The 16,546-nt window shown below is 37.8% G+C and overlaps 2 protein-coding genes across 2 annotated transcripts; one reads left to right on the forward strand and one right to left on the reverse strand.

The window, feature by feature from the left end:
* Positions 1-5,752: 5,752 nt before the first annotated feature.
* On the reverse strand, positions 5,753-8,527 carry LOC147498354 (uncharacterized). Its single transcript, XM_086563216.1, has 3 exons — positions 7,877-8,527; positions 6,196-7,678; positions 5,753-6,045 (listed from the first exon to the last, which is right to left on the reverse strand). Exons 1-3 carry the CDS (start codon positions 8,525-8,527, stop codon positions 5,753-5,755), a joined length of 2,427 nt encoding a protein of 808 aa, XP_086419342.1.
* A 5,258-nt stretch (positions 8,528-13,785) lies between these two features.
* On the forward strand, positions 13,786-14,373 carry LOC147498355 (uncharacterized). Its single transcript, XM_086563217.1, has one exon. It carries the CDS (start codon positions 13,786-13,788, stop codon positions 14,371-14,373), a length of 588 nt encoding a protein of 195 aa, XP_086419343.1.
* Positions 14,374-16,546: the final 2,173 nt, after the last annotated feature.

Raw genomic sequence — 16,546 nt, forward strand, 5'->3', positions numbered from 1 at the left:
GGCGGCTTGAACCCTTGTTTACTAGAAAGACCCAACTTACATCTAGTTAGAGCTGTCTATCAAATTCCAGACTGCGTCCAACTTCGACACTATGCTGGAAGTAAAAAAGGAACTCAATGCCAAAGTCGCGAGCTCAACACCACCATTATCACTGTTGGTCAATTGGCTGCCGGCTTACGCCTTCCCCTTTCTACCCTTGACCGAGAAGTATTGAACTATCTGGCCATCTCTCTTGGTCAAGGCACAGGCAACTTTTAGAGATTGTTGTACATTTGCAACTTCTACAATTCTCGTCTTGAACCCGATGTCCGGTCTTCGAAGAGAATTCGTCTTATCGATATCCAAAAACACTATTCCTTTCTTGAACGTTACGAGAAAAATAACCATGATACGAAAGTACCCAGTGGTTATTTTTATCCTAAGAAACGAATTGGCCGTGCTGGTATTATAAGGATAAACCGAGATATTGACTTCCGATGGCCATTATACCCTATCATTGTTTCTGGTCGGTAGGAATCACTTGAACCGATAGCAGTTCCATCTTTGGCGCACCCTGTTTTTAACCTCAATGGTATGTTATCTTTCGATATCCTCTCCTTCTTTATCTCGAGCCTTGATTCTGATTTATCTACTATTGCGAGCTTATTTCAGTTCCTAAACCATCTTTGATGAGAAGTCTTAGGGAATCTGCTAGAGTAACAGATCTTCTAAAAGGCACTGATAAAGAGATCAATGTTCGAACTGGCGCTGATATTTATGGCAACCCAAAACTGATTGTCGAACTCATTGATATTGCCAACTATGTTGCTCCTTTATACTGCTTAAAGAATTCCGTTCTTCGAGGTCAAGATTCCTTACCTTCCAAACCCTGTCCCTTAAAACCTTGTTCTTTTGAACAAACGCTACGAACGACTTTCAACTTTACTGAACTACCTGTTAATACTCCCCCATGTTATTTTACATATATGCAAATTGGTTTTAAAATTACTGTAGATATTTTCCTTCAAATCAAACAAGAAATTCCTTACTTCTATAATTATCCTCTTTTGAATGACGTATTTGATCAGCATTGTTTATGTTTCACAGATATGGCATCTTGTATTCCATAAGTCCCTGTCAAATCCTCAAAATTATTGGATAAGATTTTGAGCAAAAAGAAAACCACGGATAGCAGCTCTTCCCAAGCTCCTACTTCTTCCCGAGATAAAAATGTCGATCCCATTCATCATTCGAAGAAAAGAAAAGAACCATCCAATCCTTTGGCTCCACTAGCCTCTAAAATAAGCAAACCCATCAGACCTACTAACACTGCATCTATTACTTTACCTTAGAAAACTTCCACCCTTCCACCTAACATAAATCCTATTGCTTCTGCCTCTTCTTTGCCCTCCAGTGACTTTGAAGTTAAACTCGTTAGGCGAGATCAAACCAACGTCCAAAACACTACTTCTCTGTTATCTGAACCTGCAGTACCCTGTCTCGGGGAAGCTCTTGTGACAAATACTATACTTCCTCGGGATAGGCGAGTAATTGCTGCAATCAGCTCCGATGAACGATTTCAACTTCTGTGTTCTTCTATTGAAAAAGTAAGTTTCTATGATTTCCCTTATTCTTATCTACTTATTTATTATTCATAAATCATATATTCTCCTTCTCAGGTCAAAATTGCTGCGGTGGGGCAATTTGATTATGAAATGTCTTGCTTTAAATATATAGAGAAGAAAATGCTCAACTGAAGAAAGATAAACATCATCTTGAGCAAACTCTCGAGACCGAAAAACAACATTCTGCCAAGATGAAGAAATTTTTTGACGACACCTCAGCTATGAATGAGAAATTGTCCGCATCTTATCAGTCTATGGAGAAAGAACTTACTCAAACCAAAACCTCCTTTGCAACTACCTGGACGACTCGACAAAACAATCTCGAAGTTGAACTGGAAAAAGCCCATGCCCAAGTTGCTTCATATGCTGCCAATATGGAATATGTGGCCGAGACCATGAGAAGCTTATGGAGATACATTCCTGACGATGTTGCCGAAGAGAAAGGGCTAGATTCTGACACTGAAATCGAGTTGCCCTCCGAACCTGCTGATACCGATGCTGTAGATTCTACCCTTCATGTAAATGATGCTGTTGGGACTGGCGACCCAGAGATATCTACTCCACCTTTTAATCCTGACACTTTCATTAGTACTCCTAGTGCTGATCTCGACATCCTTCTAGGAGCAAAGAAAGCTGATTTGAACCCCAACGAGGATCTTACTCCACTTTAATTTGTTGTCTTATTACTCTATCACTGTAATCTTGATACAATGATCCATTTATTTTTTGTCCAAGATCCCGATGACAAGCTTTAAATGTTGATTATGATTTAAACCTTCTTTTGTAATCTTTCTAAAACTCCTTTTGATATGTGACCAAAATATCTTTTTGCCTTCTATAGATTCCTCTTGCATACAACACTTATGATATTTACCACCTTTAAACAGTAAATAAACTCCTCTTCTCTAATATGTATATAAATTTTAAACCAAGTTTCGATACCCCTCTAACTAAAAGAAGTATCGATACTTATCATATAATTATATACTTTTAAAACGAGTTTCGATACCCCTCCAACTAAAAGAAGTATCGATACTTATCATATATTTATATATTTAAAACGAGTTTCGATACCCCTCCAACTAAAAGAAGTATCGATACTTATCATATACTTATATATTTAAAACGAGTTTCGATACCCCTCAAACTAAAAGAAGTATCGATACTTATCATATATTTATATATTTAAAATGAGTTTCGATACCCCTCCAACTAAAAGAAGTATTGATACTTATCATATACTTATATATTTAAAACGAGTTTCGATACCCCTCCAATTAAAAGAAGTATCGATGCTTATCATATATTTATATATTTAAAACGAGTTTCGATACCCCTCCAACTAAAAGAAGTATCGATACTTATCATTTACTTATATATTTAAAATGAGTTTCGATACCCCTCCAACTAAAAGAAGTATCGATACTTATCATATACTTATATATTTAAAATGAGTTTCGATACCCCTCCAACTAAAAGAAGTATCGATACTTATCATATATTTATATTTTTAAAACGAGTTTCGATACCCATCCAACTAAAAGAAGTATCGATACTTATCATATACTTATATATTTAAAATGAGTTTCGATACCCCTCCAACTAAAAGAAATATCGATACTTATCAATATTTATATATTTAAAAGCGATTTTGATACCCTCCAACTAAAAGAAATCTCGATACTTATCATATAATTATATATTTAAAACGAGTTTCGATACCCCTCCAACTAAAAGAAGTATCGATACTTATCATATATTTATATTTTTTAAAACGAGTTTCGATATCCCTCCAACTAAAAGAAGTATCGATACTTATCATATACTTAAATTTTTAAAACGAGTTTCGATACCACTCCCACTAAAAGTAGTACCGATACTTATCATATACTTAAAATTTTAAAATGAGTTTCGATATCACTTCCACTAAAAGTAGTATCGATACTTATCATATACTGAAAATTTTCAAACAAGTTTCGATACCACTCCCACTAAAAGTAGTATCGATACTTATCATATAATATTATTCTTTGACATGCATTTATTATAACAATTAAATATTCTATTGACTCACAAAGTATAGGCTCAAATACCAATACTGTTTGTACTAAACTAAGTTATTAAACTTTACACAAACATCTCTCAAACCTTTGACTGTCCCATGCGCATACAACGAATAAAACAACTTTTTCGTACCTCTTCCTCGTTTTCATGCCCACCTACCATTAGTACTTCACTTTTTCTTATCAAATCCTTAATAAACAAATTTTTCATCCTACTATTTCTTCTATAAAATGCCTTACAATCTTTGCATTTTAACATACAACTTTCACACTCTTCACTAATTTTCTTACAAATAACACCATGACTGCCCATTCTTTCTTCCTTATTATTCTGGCCATTACTATGGTTTTACCCAATCATCCTGACCCCTCTCCCTCTTCCCCAGAACACTGGTCTGATTCCAACACCACTGACCTTTCTGATGAGGAATAACAGTCAGAAGAAGAGCCTAAAGAAGGAGAAGAAAACAAAAATGAAAAAACTGATGAGGAAGAAAATGAAAATGCCCCTAGCGATGAATGGTTGAAAGATCCCCATTGTAATGACTATGCCAAAGATAACGAAGATGATAATGAAGAAACTCCCAATATTCACTCTGATGAAGATGATGGTGAAGATGGTGATGATGAAGATGAAGAAGAAGATGAAGATGAAGATGACGATGAAAATTATGATTAACTTTGTTTCTTACATTTTATCTTCTATTGTAACCTGTGATAGGCTGCTTCGCATACCCTTGCTCTCTTTCTAATGAAATATTATCGTACTATCTCTGATACTAGCTTTCTTAACTACTAATATCTGCTTCTGTTTTCGACATAAAAATAAATGTATGTCGATATTCGACACTCGACATCCACATTATATTTAAATATTATTCCTAAAAACATACCTTACTTCATCCGTATTCTGGCGTTGATCAATCAACCCCATGTATTCCATATCTCCTCCATTCGCCTTTATGCTCAAATTTAGATTTTATTGACCTGAACATGCATGTATGCCAAGAACAGGGTTTTATTGACCTGGTATCGAGATGAGGATCTACAGCTCACCAGGATTTTATTGACCTAAATTAGCATTTCTGCCAAGAACAGGATTTTATTGACCCGGTATCGAGATGAGGATATACAGATCACCACGATTTTATTGACCTGAACTCGCATTGCTGCCAAGAATAGGATTTTATTGACCTGATATTGAGATGAGGATCTACATATCACCGGATTTTATTGACCTGAACTCGCATTTCTGCTAAGAACAGGATTTTATTGACCTGGTATCGAGATGAGGATCTACAGATCACTAGGATTTTATTGACATGAACTCACATTTATGCCAAGAATATGATTTTATTGACCTGGTATCGAGATGAGGATCTACAGATCATCATGATTTTTTGACCCGAACTTGACATTTATGTCAAGAACAGGATTTTATTAACCTGGTATCGAGATGAGGACCTACAGATCACCAGGATTTTATTGACCTGAACTCGCATTTTTGCCAAGAACAGGATTTTATTGACCTGGTATTGAGATGAGGATCTACAGATCACCAGGATTTTATTGACCTGAACTCGCATTTCTGCCAAGAACAGGATTTTATTGACCTGCAATCAATCATATAACTCTGTATATACAAATATTTATTATGACAATATCTTTATTGAATGTATAACCTTGATACCAAATATTACCTCATGATACTTGAAATGTCCTTTATTGGTAAAATGCTTTCAAATTGCTTACATTTTGAGGCTTTGGTAATATTACACCTTCAGCCGTTTTTAAGTAATAAGCTCCATTTACTCCAACCTTGTGAATGATATAAGGCCCCTCCCAGCTTGCCGCTAGTTTGCCAGCCCCTTTTTCTTTAGTTGCTTGAGTGACCTCTTTTAATACCAAGTTACCCTCCTGAAAATGCCTCTCTCTAACTTTCTTGTTGAAAGATTTTCTCAGCTGCCTATGATTGGAATCGAGTTTTACCCTTGCTTGATCCCTTGTCTCCTCGAGACTGAGCACTTCTGAAGCCATTTTTTCATTATTCTTAGTGCTCCCTATCATCCTTGTTTTTTATGTCGATTACACCATTTCAGCTGGCGTTACCGCCTCCATACCATATGCCAAAGTGAAAGGTGACTCCTCCGTGGCTGTTCGAGGTGTTGTTCTACAAGCCCACAAAACGCTATTTAGCTCATCCACCCAAAGACCCTTCTTGTCTTCTAGTTTTTTCTTGATATTATCCATAATGGTCTTATTTGTTGCCTCTACTTGCCCGTTACCCTGAGCATAGTATGGTGCCGATGTGAAATGCTTAACCTTATAAGATTCCAAAAAAACTTTCACCTTTCCTCCTTCGAATTGCGGCCCATTATCTGATATAATAGCATATGGTAATCCATATCGACATATGACTCATTCAAAAAGGAAATTTATGACATCCTTTTCTTTGATATGCTGCAGAGCTATGGCTTCAACCCACTTCGTAAAATAATCTGTGACTACCAATATGAACCTTCTTTTACCTCTCCCTGGTGTAAGCGGTCCTACAATATCCATCCCCCATAGAGCAAAACGCCATGGGTTTGAAACACAATGTAACTCTTCAGCCGGAACATGTATGGCTTTCCCATGAATTTGGCATTTTACACACTTTTTTGCATATCGAAGGCAATCCCTTTGCATTGGAGGCCAGAAATATCCCTGTCTCGTGATTTTATTTGCCAACGATCTACCAGCTGAATGGTTTCCACACTCGCCTTCGTGAAGCTCCACAATGATTAGCTGCGCCTCCTCATACGATATGCATTTCAAATGTGGCCCTCTAGGATTCTTTCGATATAACTCATTATCAACCAATACATATCTTTGGGCGCCCGACTTAATTTTTCTAGCCTCATTTTTATTCTCCACTACTTTTCCCTCCGCTAGATATGAAATATATGCTTCCATCCATGACGCCCCCAGTGTATCAATTTCCATGACTTCTTGTTGGTCGATGTCGATGCTAGGCTTTTGTTGCACTTCGATATGCAGAGTACAACCCTCCGTGTTTTCTAGCATCGCTGCCACATATGCTAAGGCATCCGCATGCCTATTCTCATTTCTGTTGAGATGCTGAAATCTTATTTTGCTGAAATACTTCAACTTGGATTTTATACAATTCAAATAATCCACCATATTTTCACATCTTGCTGAGTATCCCCCATTGATCTGACTGACCACGAGCATCGAGTCACTAAAAATCGACAATTCTTTAACATTGAGAGACTTAGCCATCTCGAGCCCAGCTATTAAAGCTTCATATTCAGCCTCATTGTTGGATGCATGAAAACCCAACGTTATTGCTATCTCGAGCCTTTGATTTTCAGGAGTAACCAACACCACTCCGATGCCACAACCTTTTCCTCCAGAGGATCCATCGACAAATAGTCTCCAACCATTCGTTCCAGCCCATGGATCATCTGCATCGATATCATCTTCATGCTCTTGCAGCATTGCAAATTCCTCTTCTTCCATGCCCCAACTGGCATCCTCAGATGGAAAATCAGCCAGGAAATCAGCTAATATCTGACTCTTTTCTGACACACGGTTTCGATATTCGACTCCAAATTTATTTATGAGTACAGACCATTTAGACATCCTTCCTGACTTTGCTGTCCTTGCCAGAATTTGCTTTAACGAAAGATTCGTCATCACTATCACTGAATGTGCTTGAAAATATGGTTTTAACCTCTGAGATGAGAATAATAGCACCAGAGCATATTTTTCTAGCATTGAATATCGAGTCTCAGCCTCGAGCATTGTTTTACTTTGAAAATACACTGGTCTTTCCAACCCGCCTTCAACTTTCACCAAGACAGAACTTATAGCGAAATCTGATACAACCAAATAAAGGAGCAAACTTTCTCCCTCCTCTGGCTTTGTTAGAGTCGGTACTTCTTGGAGATATTTCTTTAATTCAGAAAATGCTTCTTCACACTCTTCATTCCAACAAAATTTGACATTCTTTTTGAGCAACTTAAAAGTGGCTTACAGCGATCAGAAGTTCTGGAGATGAACCTATTTAGCGCCGCTATCCTTCCCGCCAACCTTTGTATTTCGGATTGTTGGTGACGGCATTTGCTGAAGTGCTCATATTTGATCAGGATTAGCATCGATACCCCGCTTCGTAACGATATAACCCAAAAACTTGCCCGAGCTGACCCCGAATGTACATTTTTCCGGATTAAGCTTCATATTAAACTCTCTCAGTATTCTGAATACAGTACCGAGGTCCTTTATATGATCTCCCATTTTCATAGACTTAATGACCATGTCATCGATATTGACCTCGACAATACGTTTGATGAGTTTTTTGAATATCTTCTCCACTAATCTTTGGTACATGGCTCCAGCATTCTTTAAACCAAATGGCATTATGATGAAACAGTATATTCCTCCATTGACCACGAATGCCGTTTTTAACTGATCTAGTACAGCCATTAGAATCTGAAAATATCCTGAATAACCATCACAAAAACTAATCAACTCGAAACCAGCAGTTCGGTCCACCAACTCGTCAATTCGAGGCATAGGATAATGATCCTTTGGACACTTTCTATTTACATCAGTAAAGTCGACACAGATCCGAACTCTACCATCTTTCTTGGGCACAACCACTATATTTGCTACCCATTCAGAATGCTCGACTTCTTTGATGATGTTATTATCTAACATCTTTTGTATCTCTGCTTGCACCGCTTCTTCGTATATTGGTCTCACCTTTCTGTGCTTTTGATGTATTGGAGTTGCGTTTTCTTCCATATTTAACTTATGCGTACATATATCTGGATCGATACCAGTGAGATCCGACATCGACTATGCAAAAACATCCTGATTCTCCTTTAAAAAGACTACCAACTCCTTTCTTATAATTTTATCCATTTTTGTACCAATGAACGTATGATGTTCACTTTCTCCTATCCTGATATTAATCCTTTCCACCGCTTCTATTGTTTTTCTTTCCCATGGTTGCTCCTCATGTTGTTTCAGCTCTTGAGTGAACTTTACCTGCTCCTGTATCTGCATATTGATGTCGGCAGGTGAAGTTTGTTGTAACTGCTATGTAGAGTTTTCCACAACGCCCCCAGATATCTTGGGCTTTACCCTTCATCATTCCCATTACTGTAACAAAATTACACTTTTCTGATTCTGACTGATCACCCCTAATCTCATGTAAACCAGATATGGTTGGGAGTCTTAAAACTTGATAAAATGTACTAGGAACAGCACACATTTTATGTATCCATTTCCTTCCTAATATAGCATTATGATCAGACTGGTGCTTGATGACCACAAATTTTGTCATCACCGTTTGAGGCCCCGCTCTTACTGGCAATTTTATCTCTCCAGCTGGTCTGGTACACGTTCCATTAAACCCATACAAACTGAATTTTGGGGGCTTTAAATGTGACTCATCGAAACCAATTCCGCTAAACGCCTTCCAAAATAGAATATTAACTGAACTACCACAGTCCACTAATATCTTCTGTACATCATAACCTGAAATACGCAAAGTGATTAGCAAAACATTATCATGTGGTAACATTACCTTTGGACAAATCTTTCGGTATGAACATGATTGCCCCTGGAACACTAGCCGATATCAGTTGCTGGCTCACTGGTACTAGCTCGATATTGACCTCGAGCACTTCTTTGACCATTGAGATCTTCCTTATCTTATCTCGAACAATCTTTTTCTGAGGAATTTCCCCCCGATAAATCATGTTTATTACCCCCCAAAGGCTTCTCTCATATCATTGTCGTCTCTGCTGGTCTGATATCTGCCCGAAACTCCCTCAACTTTCCATCTTTCATTAGCCTATCTATTTCCTTAACTAACTGGAGACATCTATTTGTCTCATGGTTCTCGACCTTGTGAAACTGACAATACGGATTCCCCTTTATTTCTCTTAGAGTGTATTTCGGCCACACAACAAAATCTTCCTTTTCTATTCTTCGCAAAATATTTTCTGGGGTAGAATTCAGAGCTATAAAGTTACTAGGATCGAGTTCCTCTCTCAAAGTCTTATCATATTTCCGTCTCTGCTGTGGCTGATTATCTCGATTAGAGTAATTGTCTTGAGGTCTCTTATTCTCTGATCTCGAAGAATCTCGTCCTTCATGGCGATCCTTATTATCCTTTTTTCCCCCGCATCGGTTACTTGTAAAACTGCCTGCGCATTGGCAGTTCTCAACCCCTCTTCTACTAATATATCTTTATCGACCTTGTCATACAACTCTTGCAATGTTTTAACCTGTTTTCTCAGTAAATACTTATGCATAAAAGATCCTGGCATTAATCCTGCTTGAAACGCTATGACAGCCGTCATTTCCGATTCATCTAACCTTTCTACCGACTGTGTCTCAGCCTTGAACCTTGTTAAGAAATCCTTCATAGATTCTTTCTTTGCTTGCTTTAACTGAAACAAAGCCGACACCTGCTTAGGTTTCACCCTCTGGTGACCGTAATTAGTTAGGAACCTTTCTTCAATTTCTCTAAAGCTTCAGATTGACCCCTCTGGAATTGTACAGAACCACTTTAAAGCTTTGCCCTTTAAGCTTGACGAAAAAGATCGACATAGTACAATATCCCAATATTCAGTATCCTGATATATTGAAAACTGATGTCGGTAACTAAAAAGATGGTCCATTGGATCCGTAGCTCCTTCATATTGGCTTAATTTTGGATTCTTAAACTTCGGAGGTAATGAAGCCCTCTATATCTCTTTATTTAATGGATTTCTGCCGACATCATCTGCTAGCTTCCTTATCGATGCTAATACTTTTTCTAACAACTGATCCCCTAACTGCTTCGACATCATTTCTTGCACCATTTCCTTTGTAACTAGTACTTTTCCTTCTTCCTCTTGGGCTACTGTCGGTGTTGTTCTTGCCACCAATTGTACTTCTCCAATATGACTCCTTCTTCTCTCCTCCTCTAAATAACTTTTTTTTCGCACTATTGGGTTCCCCGAACTTCGATTCTTCATCACCCTTTCTCATACCTAAGCGTCTTGACACACGCTTCTCCTTCTCTTCCCTTATTAGTTTATTCTCAGCCATTAACATCTGATTCTACTTTTCTAAATCATTCATCCTTCTCAACAAATCTTTCAATGACACTTCTTTCTCTTGTATCTCCTCTGCTTCTTCTATCATCCTACTAGTGGATCTTCGAGTTCTTCTCTCCTCATTCTTAGATATAGCCTGAGAAGTGCTTCCCTCATTAACTATCATTTCCTTATTTGCTGTAGCACGCTTTGGAGGCATTCTGATTACTCTTTCTAACCAAAAACTTCAATTAATGGATTCAACCAAAGAAAAAGACAACGAGAAATCACAGTCGCGATCTTTGTCTTTGAACCCAGACGGCGCCAATGTAGTGCTCTAAGAAATTGATCACTATTAACAGTAATGAATTGCTAAGATGAAAGATCAAGATTGAAATCGAGTTGAAATAATATTTGTTCTTGAGTAATAATATCGGTTACAGTATTCTCTCTTTTTCTCTCTCTTACTCTCAGTTTTCCATTTTGTTGTAATGATCTCCCATGAATTAATCTTTTTCTTGCTAGTCTATTTATAGTTCTTTTAGAATAGCTTGGACCAATCCCCTCTTGACATGTGTCCATCCTCTCCTTCCTCCTTCCTTTTCCCGCTTTCCTGCAACATAACAATTGTAATACAAAATATCGATAATAACCGCCGAAATATCGAATTGACAATATTTGCCCACGACACTAACGACATCATAACATTAAATTATACCATGTGATCTTACGTGCACAAGAAATTGCAACAAGGATATGCAGAAGTTTGGTCGTATAGCATGCAAAAAAAGTTACTCATCCACCAAAAAGCCACAAGATTGTTATTTGTGAGCAAAATCTCTCAAGTTTGAGCAGACATCAGGCAATCATCTCTCTAACCAACCTATATTCTAAAATGCGGTATGAGAAATATAGTATCACGAACGAATGAACGATGGCAAGGCAAAGTAGATGGCAAATAAAAAGTGACCGTAAAGACAACCAATATAACAGCGCTTGCGAGAAATCTGGAATTAAATATGAAAACCATCAACATTAACATCAGCACCACAGGGAACTAGGTTGTGAGTCATGACACAACAAGCATGTGGACGAGCACGTACTTGATGAATGCAGGCAGATCGCAGAGTAACATTCTGCGTATATTCAATGCATTAACGAGCTTTTTGTTAAGTATAAACAGACGATTCATGTAAAATCATTCAGATCAATTTTGGTAACTTTGGTAGGTATATATAAGCTGTTAATGTTAAGCCATAGATTGTGTTTCTATATTAGTGAGCATATTGTATTATTCTTCCTATACTAATTAGGAATGTATTAGTTGTAATTACCTTTATAGCTATGGCTTAACAGTTAAAACACACTAACACCTTGAATGGTACAGAATAAAAGTAACATTATATTGTAGCAAAGACGAATAGATGATTAACTGTTACTCGTATTATGCTCCACTTTTCCTTCGCACTTGTTCCACATAGGTATTTGCACTTGTCCCACTAACGTAAGTCTGAATGTGAAAAAGATTTGGAAAATCTTGTTTCTCGTCGTAAGAACCGTTCATGTTTGGGATCGTACAAAACTAAATGTTGAATATTCCGCTGCAGTAGAAGGTTCCCATTGTTGGTAATACATAGTGGATTACAGAAATCTCCAGGTTCTTTTATGGTGAACAATTTAGACATTTAGTCCATGATTCCTTGAAGCCATATTCCTTCATCTGTATTACCTCAAAACAGATACTTCTCTTACCACGGTACTTCAATTCCGGCATATGCAAAGGCAACCTTCCAAAACCTCCAACTCTATGCTTAACGAGAATGTTATGTCGAAGTCAGGCTTTGGTACCTCTTTGTAGTCCTCCTTCGCAGTATCAAATGAAACAATTCGCAAAGAGTTAGATACCGTCCCTAATCAATGGATTGCATCATTCAAAAATATCCCTCCATATTCATATGGGCGTCCATTCGAAAACCTATGAATTAAATGAGGAATGTCTTGAATCCTCTTGTATGTATTTGTTCGGAGTGAGTGTCGTGGGCAAATATCATCATACCGATATTCCAACCTGAAATATGACGATATATCACGAAATGTTAAATAAGTTTGTGCATTACAGGTAGAAGGTGAGAAAAAGGAAGGAGGAAGAAGATGGACACGCGGCAAGAGTTGATTGATCAAAGGTGTTCTGAAAGCACTATAAATAGACTAGAAAGAGAGATATAGTCATTCCAAAATCATTACACAAAACCATTTGTAAAGAACGAGAGCAGAGAGAGAAAATGAGGAAATTGTAACCGCCATTGTTACACCTTAATAAAACTGAGTTTCCAGTATAATTCATTCTTCATTTTCTCATCTTTAGTTTCATCATTCTTATAAATCATAAGTGATTGATCTGATCACTACATTGGCGCCGTCTGTGGGGATCAAAGACAAAGATCGAGAGTGTGATTTTTTCATTTTCTTTTTCTTTAGTTGAATCCATTAATTGAAGGTTGGGTAGAAAGAGTAATCAAGATGCCTCCAAAGCGTGCTACAGCAAGTAAGGCAATGATGGTGAATGAGGGAAGCACTTCTTAGGCTATATCTAGGAATGAGGAGCGAAGAACTCGAAGATCAACAAATAGGATGATAGAAGAAGCAGAAGAATTGCAAGAGAAAGAAGTGTCTTTATTAAAAGATTTGTTGAAAAGGATGAATGAATTAGAAAAGAAGAACTAGATGTTAATGGCTGAGAATAAATTGATAAGGGAAGAGAAGGAGAAGCGTGCTGAAGACGCTATGTATGAGAAGGATGATGAGGAGTCGAGTTCATGAACTCCAATAGTGAGAAAGAGCCATCTCGAGGAAAGGAAAAGGAGTCATATCGAGGAAGCACAATCTGTAGCGAGAACAACTCCGAAAGAGGTGAATGAAGAAGAAAATAAAGCCTTAGTCACGAAGGAGATGGTGCAAGAAATGATGCAAAATCAGTTAGGAAGTCAGTTGTTGGAAAAGGTCTCGGCATCGATAAGAAAGATGGCAGATGATGTTGGTAGAAACCCATTAAGAAAGGAGATAGAGAGGGCATCGTTACCTTCGAAGTTCAAGAATCCAAAATTAAGCCAATATGAAGGAGCTACGGACCCCATGGACCATCTGTTTAGTTATCGACATCAGTTCTCGATATATCAGGGCACCGAATATTGGGATACTGTCTTATGTCGGTCATTTTCATCAAGCTTGAAAGGAAAAACATTAAAGTGGTTTTGCACAATTCCAGAAGGATCCATTTCATGTTTCAGAGAGATTGAAGAAAGGTTCCTGACTAATTATGGTCATCAGAGGGTGAAGCCAAAGCAAGTGTCAGCTTTATTCCAGTTGAAGCAAGCAAAGAAAGAGTCATTAAAAGATTTTCTAACAAGATTCAAGGCTGAAACACAGGCGGTGGAAAGATTGGATGAGTCAGAGATAACAGTAGTCATAACTTTTCAAGCAGGGGTAATCCCAGGTTCTTATATGCATAAGTATTTGTTGAGGAAAGAAGTAAAAACTTTGCAAGAGTTGTATGATAAGGTGGATAGAGATATCATAGTAGAAGAAGGATTAAGAACCGCCACGGTGTAGGCGGTGTTGCAAGTCACAGACACTGGGAAAAAAGAGAAGGATAGTAATGATCGATATGAAAATCGAGACTCATCGAGGTCAGATAACAAAAGGCCTCAGGAGCAGTATACAAGTTGAGATAATCAGCCTCAGCAGCGAAAGAAATATGACAGAACACTGAAGGAGGAGCTTGATCCTAGTAATTTCATAGCTATAAATTCCACGGCAGAAGATATTTTGCAGCGAATATCAAAGGAAGATTTTGTGGTATGGCCGAAATACACTCTTAGAGAAATGAAAGGAAAGCCATATTGTCAATTCCACAAGATTGAGAACCACGAGACAAATAAGTGTCTCCAGTTATTAAAGGAGATAGACAGGCTTATGAAAGATGGGAAACTAAGAGAATTTCGTGCCGATGTCAGGCCTGCAGAAACAGCAACTATCAGAGAAAAGCCATTGGGCGTAATAAACATGATTTACAAGGGAGAAATTCCTCAGAAAAAGATTGTTCTAGATAAGATAAAGAAGATCTCGACGGTTAAAGAGGTGCTCGAGGTTAATATCGAGCCAGTGCCAGTAAGTTAACAATTGATATCTTATAACATTCCAGGAGCAATCATGTTCGTACCAGAGGATTTGTCTAAGGTAATGTTGCCACATGATAATGCATTACTGATCACTCTGCATATTTCGGGTTATGATGTACAAAAGATATTAGTAGATTGTGGAAGTTCAGTTAATATTTGATTTTGGAAAGCTTTCAAAGGAGTTGGTCTCGACGAGACACATTTAAAGCCACCAAAGTTCAATTTATATGGTTTTAATGGAACTTCTACAAAACTTGCTGGGGAGATAAAATTGCCAGTTCGAGCAGGGCCTCAAACGGTAATGATGAAGTTCGTGGTCATCAAGCACCAATCTGATCACAATGTGATATTGGGAAGGAAATGGATACATAAAATGAGGGCTGTACCTAGTACATTTTATCAGGTACTCGATTCCCAACTGTATATGGATTGCACGAGATTAGGGGAGATCAATCAGAATTAGAAAAGTGTAATTTCATTACAGTAAAGGGAATGATGATCGAGGGGAAAAGCTAAGATACCGGGGGCGTCTTGGAAAATTCTGCTTAGCAGTTACAGCAAACTTTGCCTGCCGATACTAACATACAAATACAGGAGCAGGTAAAGTTCACTCAGGAGATGAATAAGCATGAGGAACCACCATGGGAGAGGAAAATCATAGAAACGGTGGACAAGATTAATATCGATAAAGGAAAAGGTGAGCGTAATACGTTCATAGGCACAAAAATGGCTGTAGATATAAGAAATGAGTTGATAGTATTTTTGGAAGAGAATCAAGATGTTTTTGCATGGTCGATGTCGGATCTCACCGGTATCGATCCAGAAATATGTTCGCACAAGTTAAATATGGAAGAAGATGCAAAGCCAGTGCATCAAAAGCATAGAAAGGTGAGACCAATGTACGAAGAAGCGGTGCAAGCAGAGATACAAAAAATGGTAGATAATGACATCATTAAAGAAGTTGAGCAATCTGAATGGGTAGCAAATATAGTGGTAGTACCTAATAAGGATGGTCGAGTTTGAATATGTGTCGATTTTATTGATGTGAATAAGAAGTGTCCAAAGGACCATTATCCCATGCCCAGAATTGATGAATTGGTCGACAGAACGGCAAGTTTTGAGTTGATCAGTTTTTGTGATGGATATTCAGGATATTTTCAGATTCTAATGGCGGTAATAGATCAATTGAAAATGGCTTTCATGGTTAATGGAGGTATATATTGCTTTGTCAGAATGCCATTTGGGTTGAAGAATGCGGGAGCCACGTATCAAAGGCTAGTGGAAAAAATGTTTAAAAAACTCATCAAGCGTATTGTTGAGGTCTATATTGATGACATGGTCATCAAATCTATGAAAGCTGGTGATCATATAAAGGACCCCGATACGGTGTTCATCATATTGAGGGAGTTTAATATGAAGTTGAACCCTGGAAAGTGTACCTTCGGGGTCAGTTATGGGAAATTTTTGGGTTATATCGTTATGAAGCGAGGTATCGATGCTAATCCTGATCAAATACGAGTGCTTCAACAAATGTCATCACCTACAACTCGAAAGTAAATACAAAGGCTGACGGGAAGAATAACGGAGCTCAATAGATTCATTTC

This window comes from Coptis chinensis, chromosome 5 (genome assembly GCF_015680905.1).
Source record: "Coptis chinensis isolate HL-2020 chromosome 5, ASM1568090v1, whole genome shotgun sequence".
Classification (NCBI taxonomy): Eukaryota; Viridiplantae; Streptophyta; class Magnoliopsida; order Ranunculales; family Ranunculaceae; genus Coptis; species Coptis chinensis.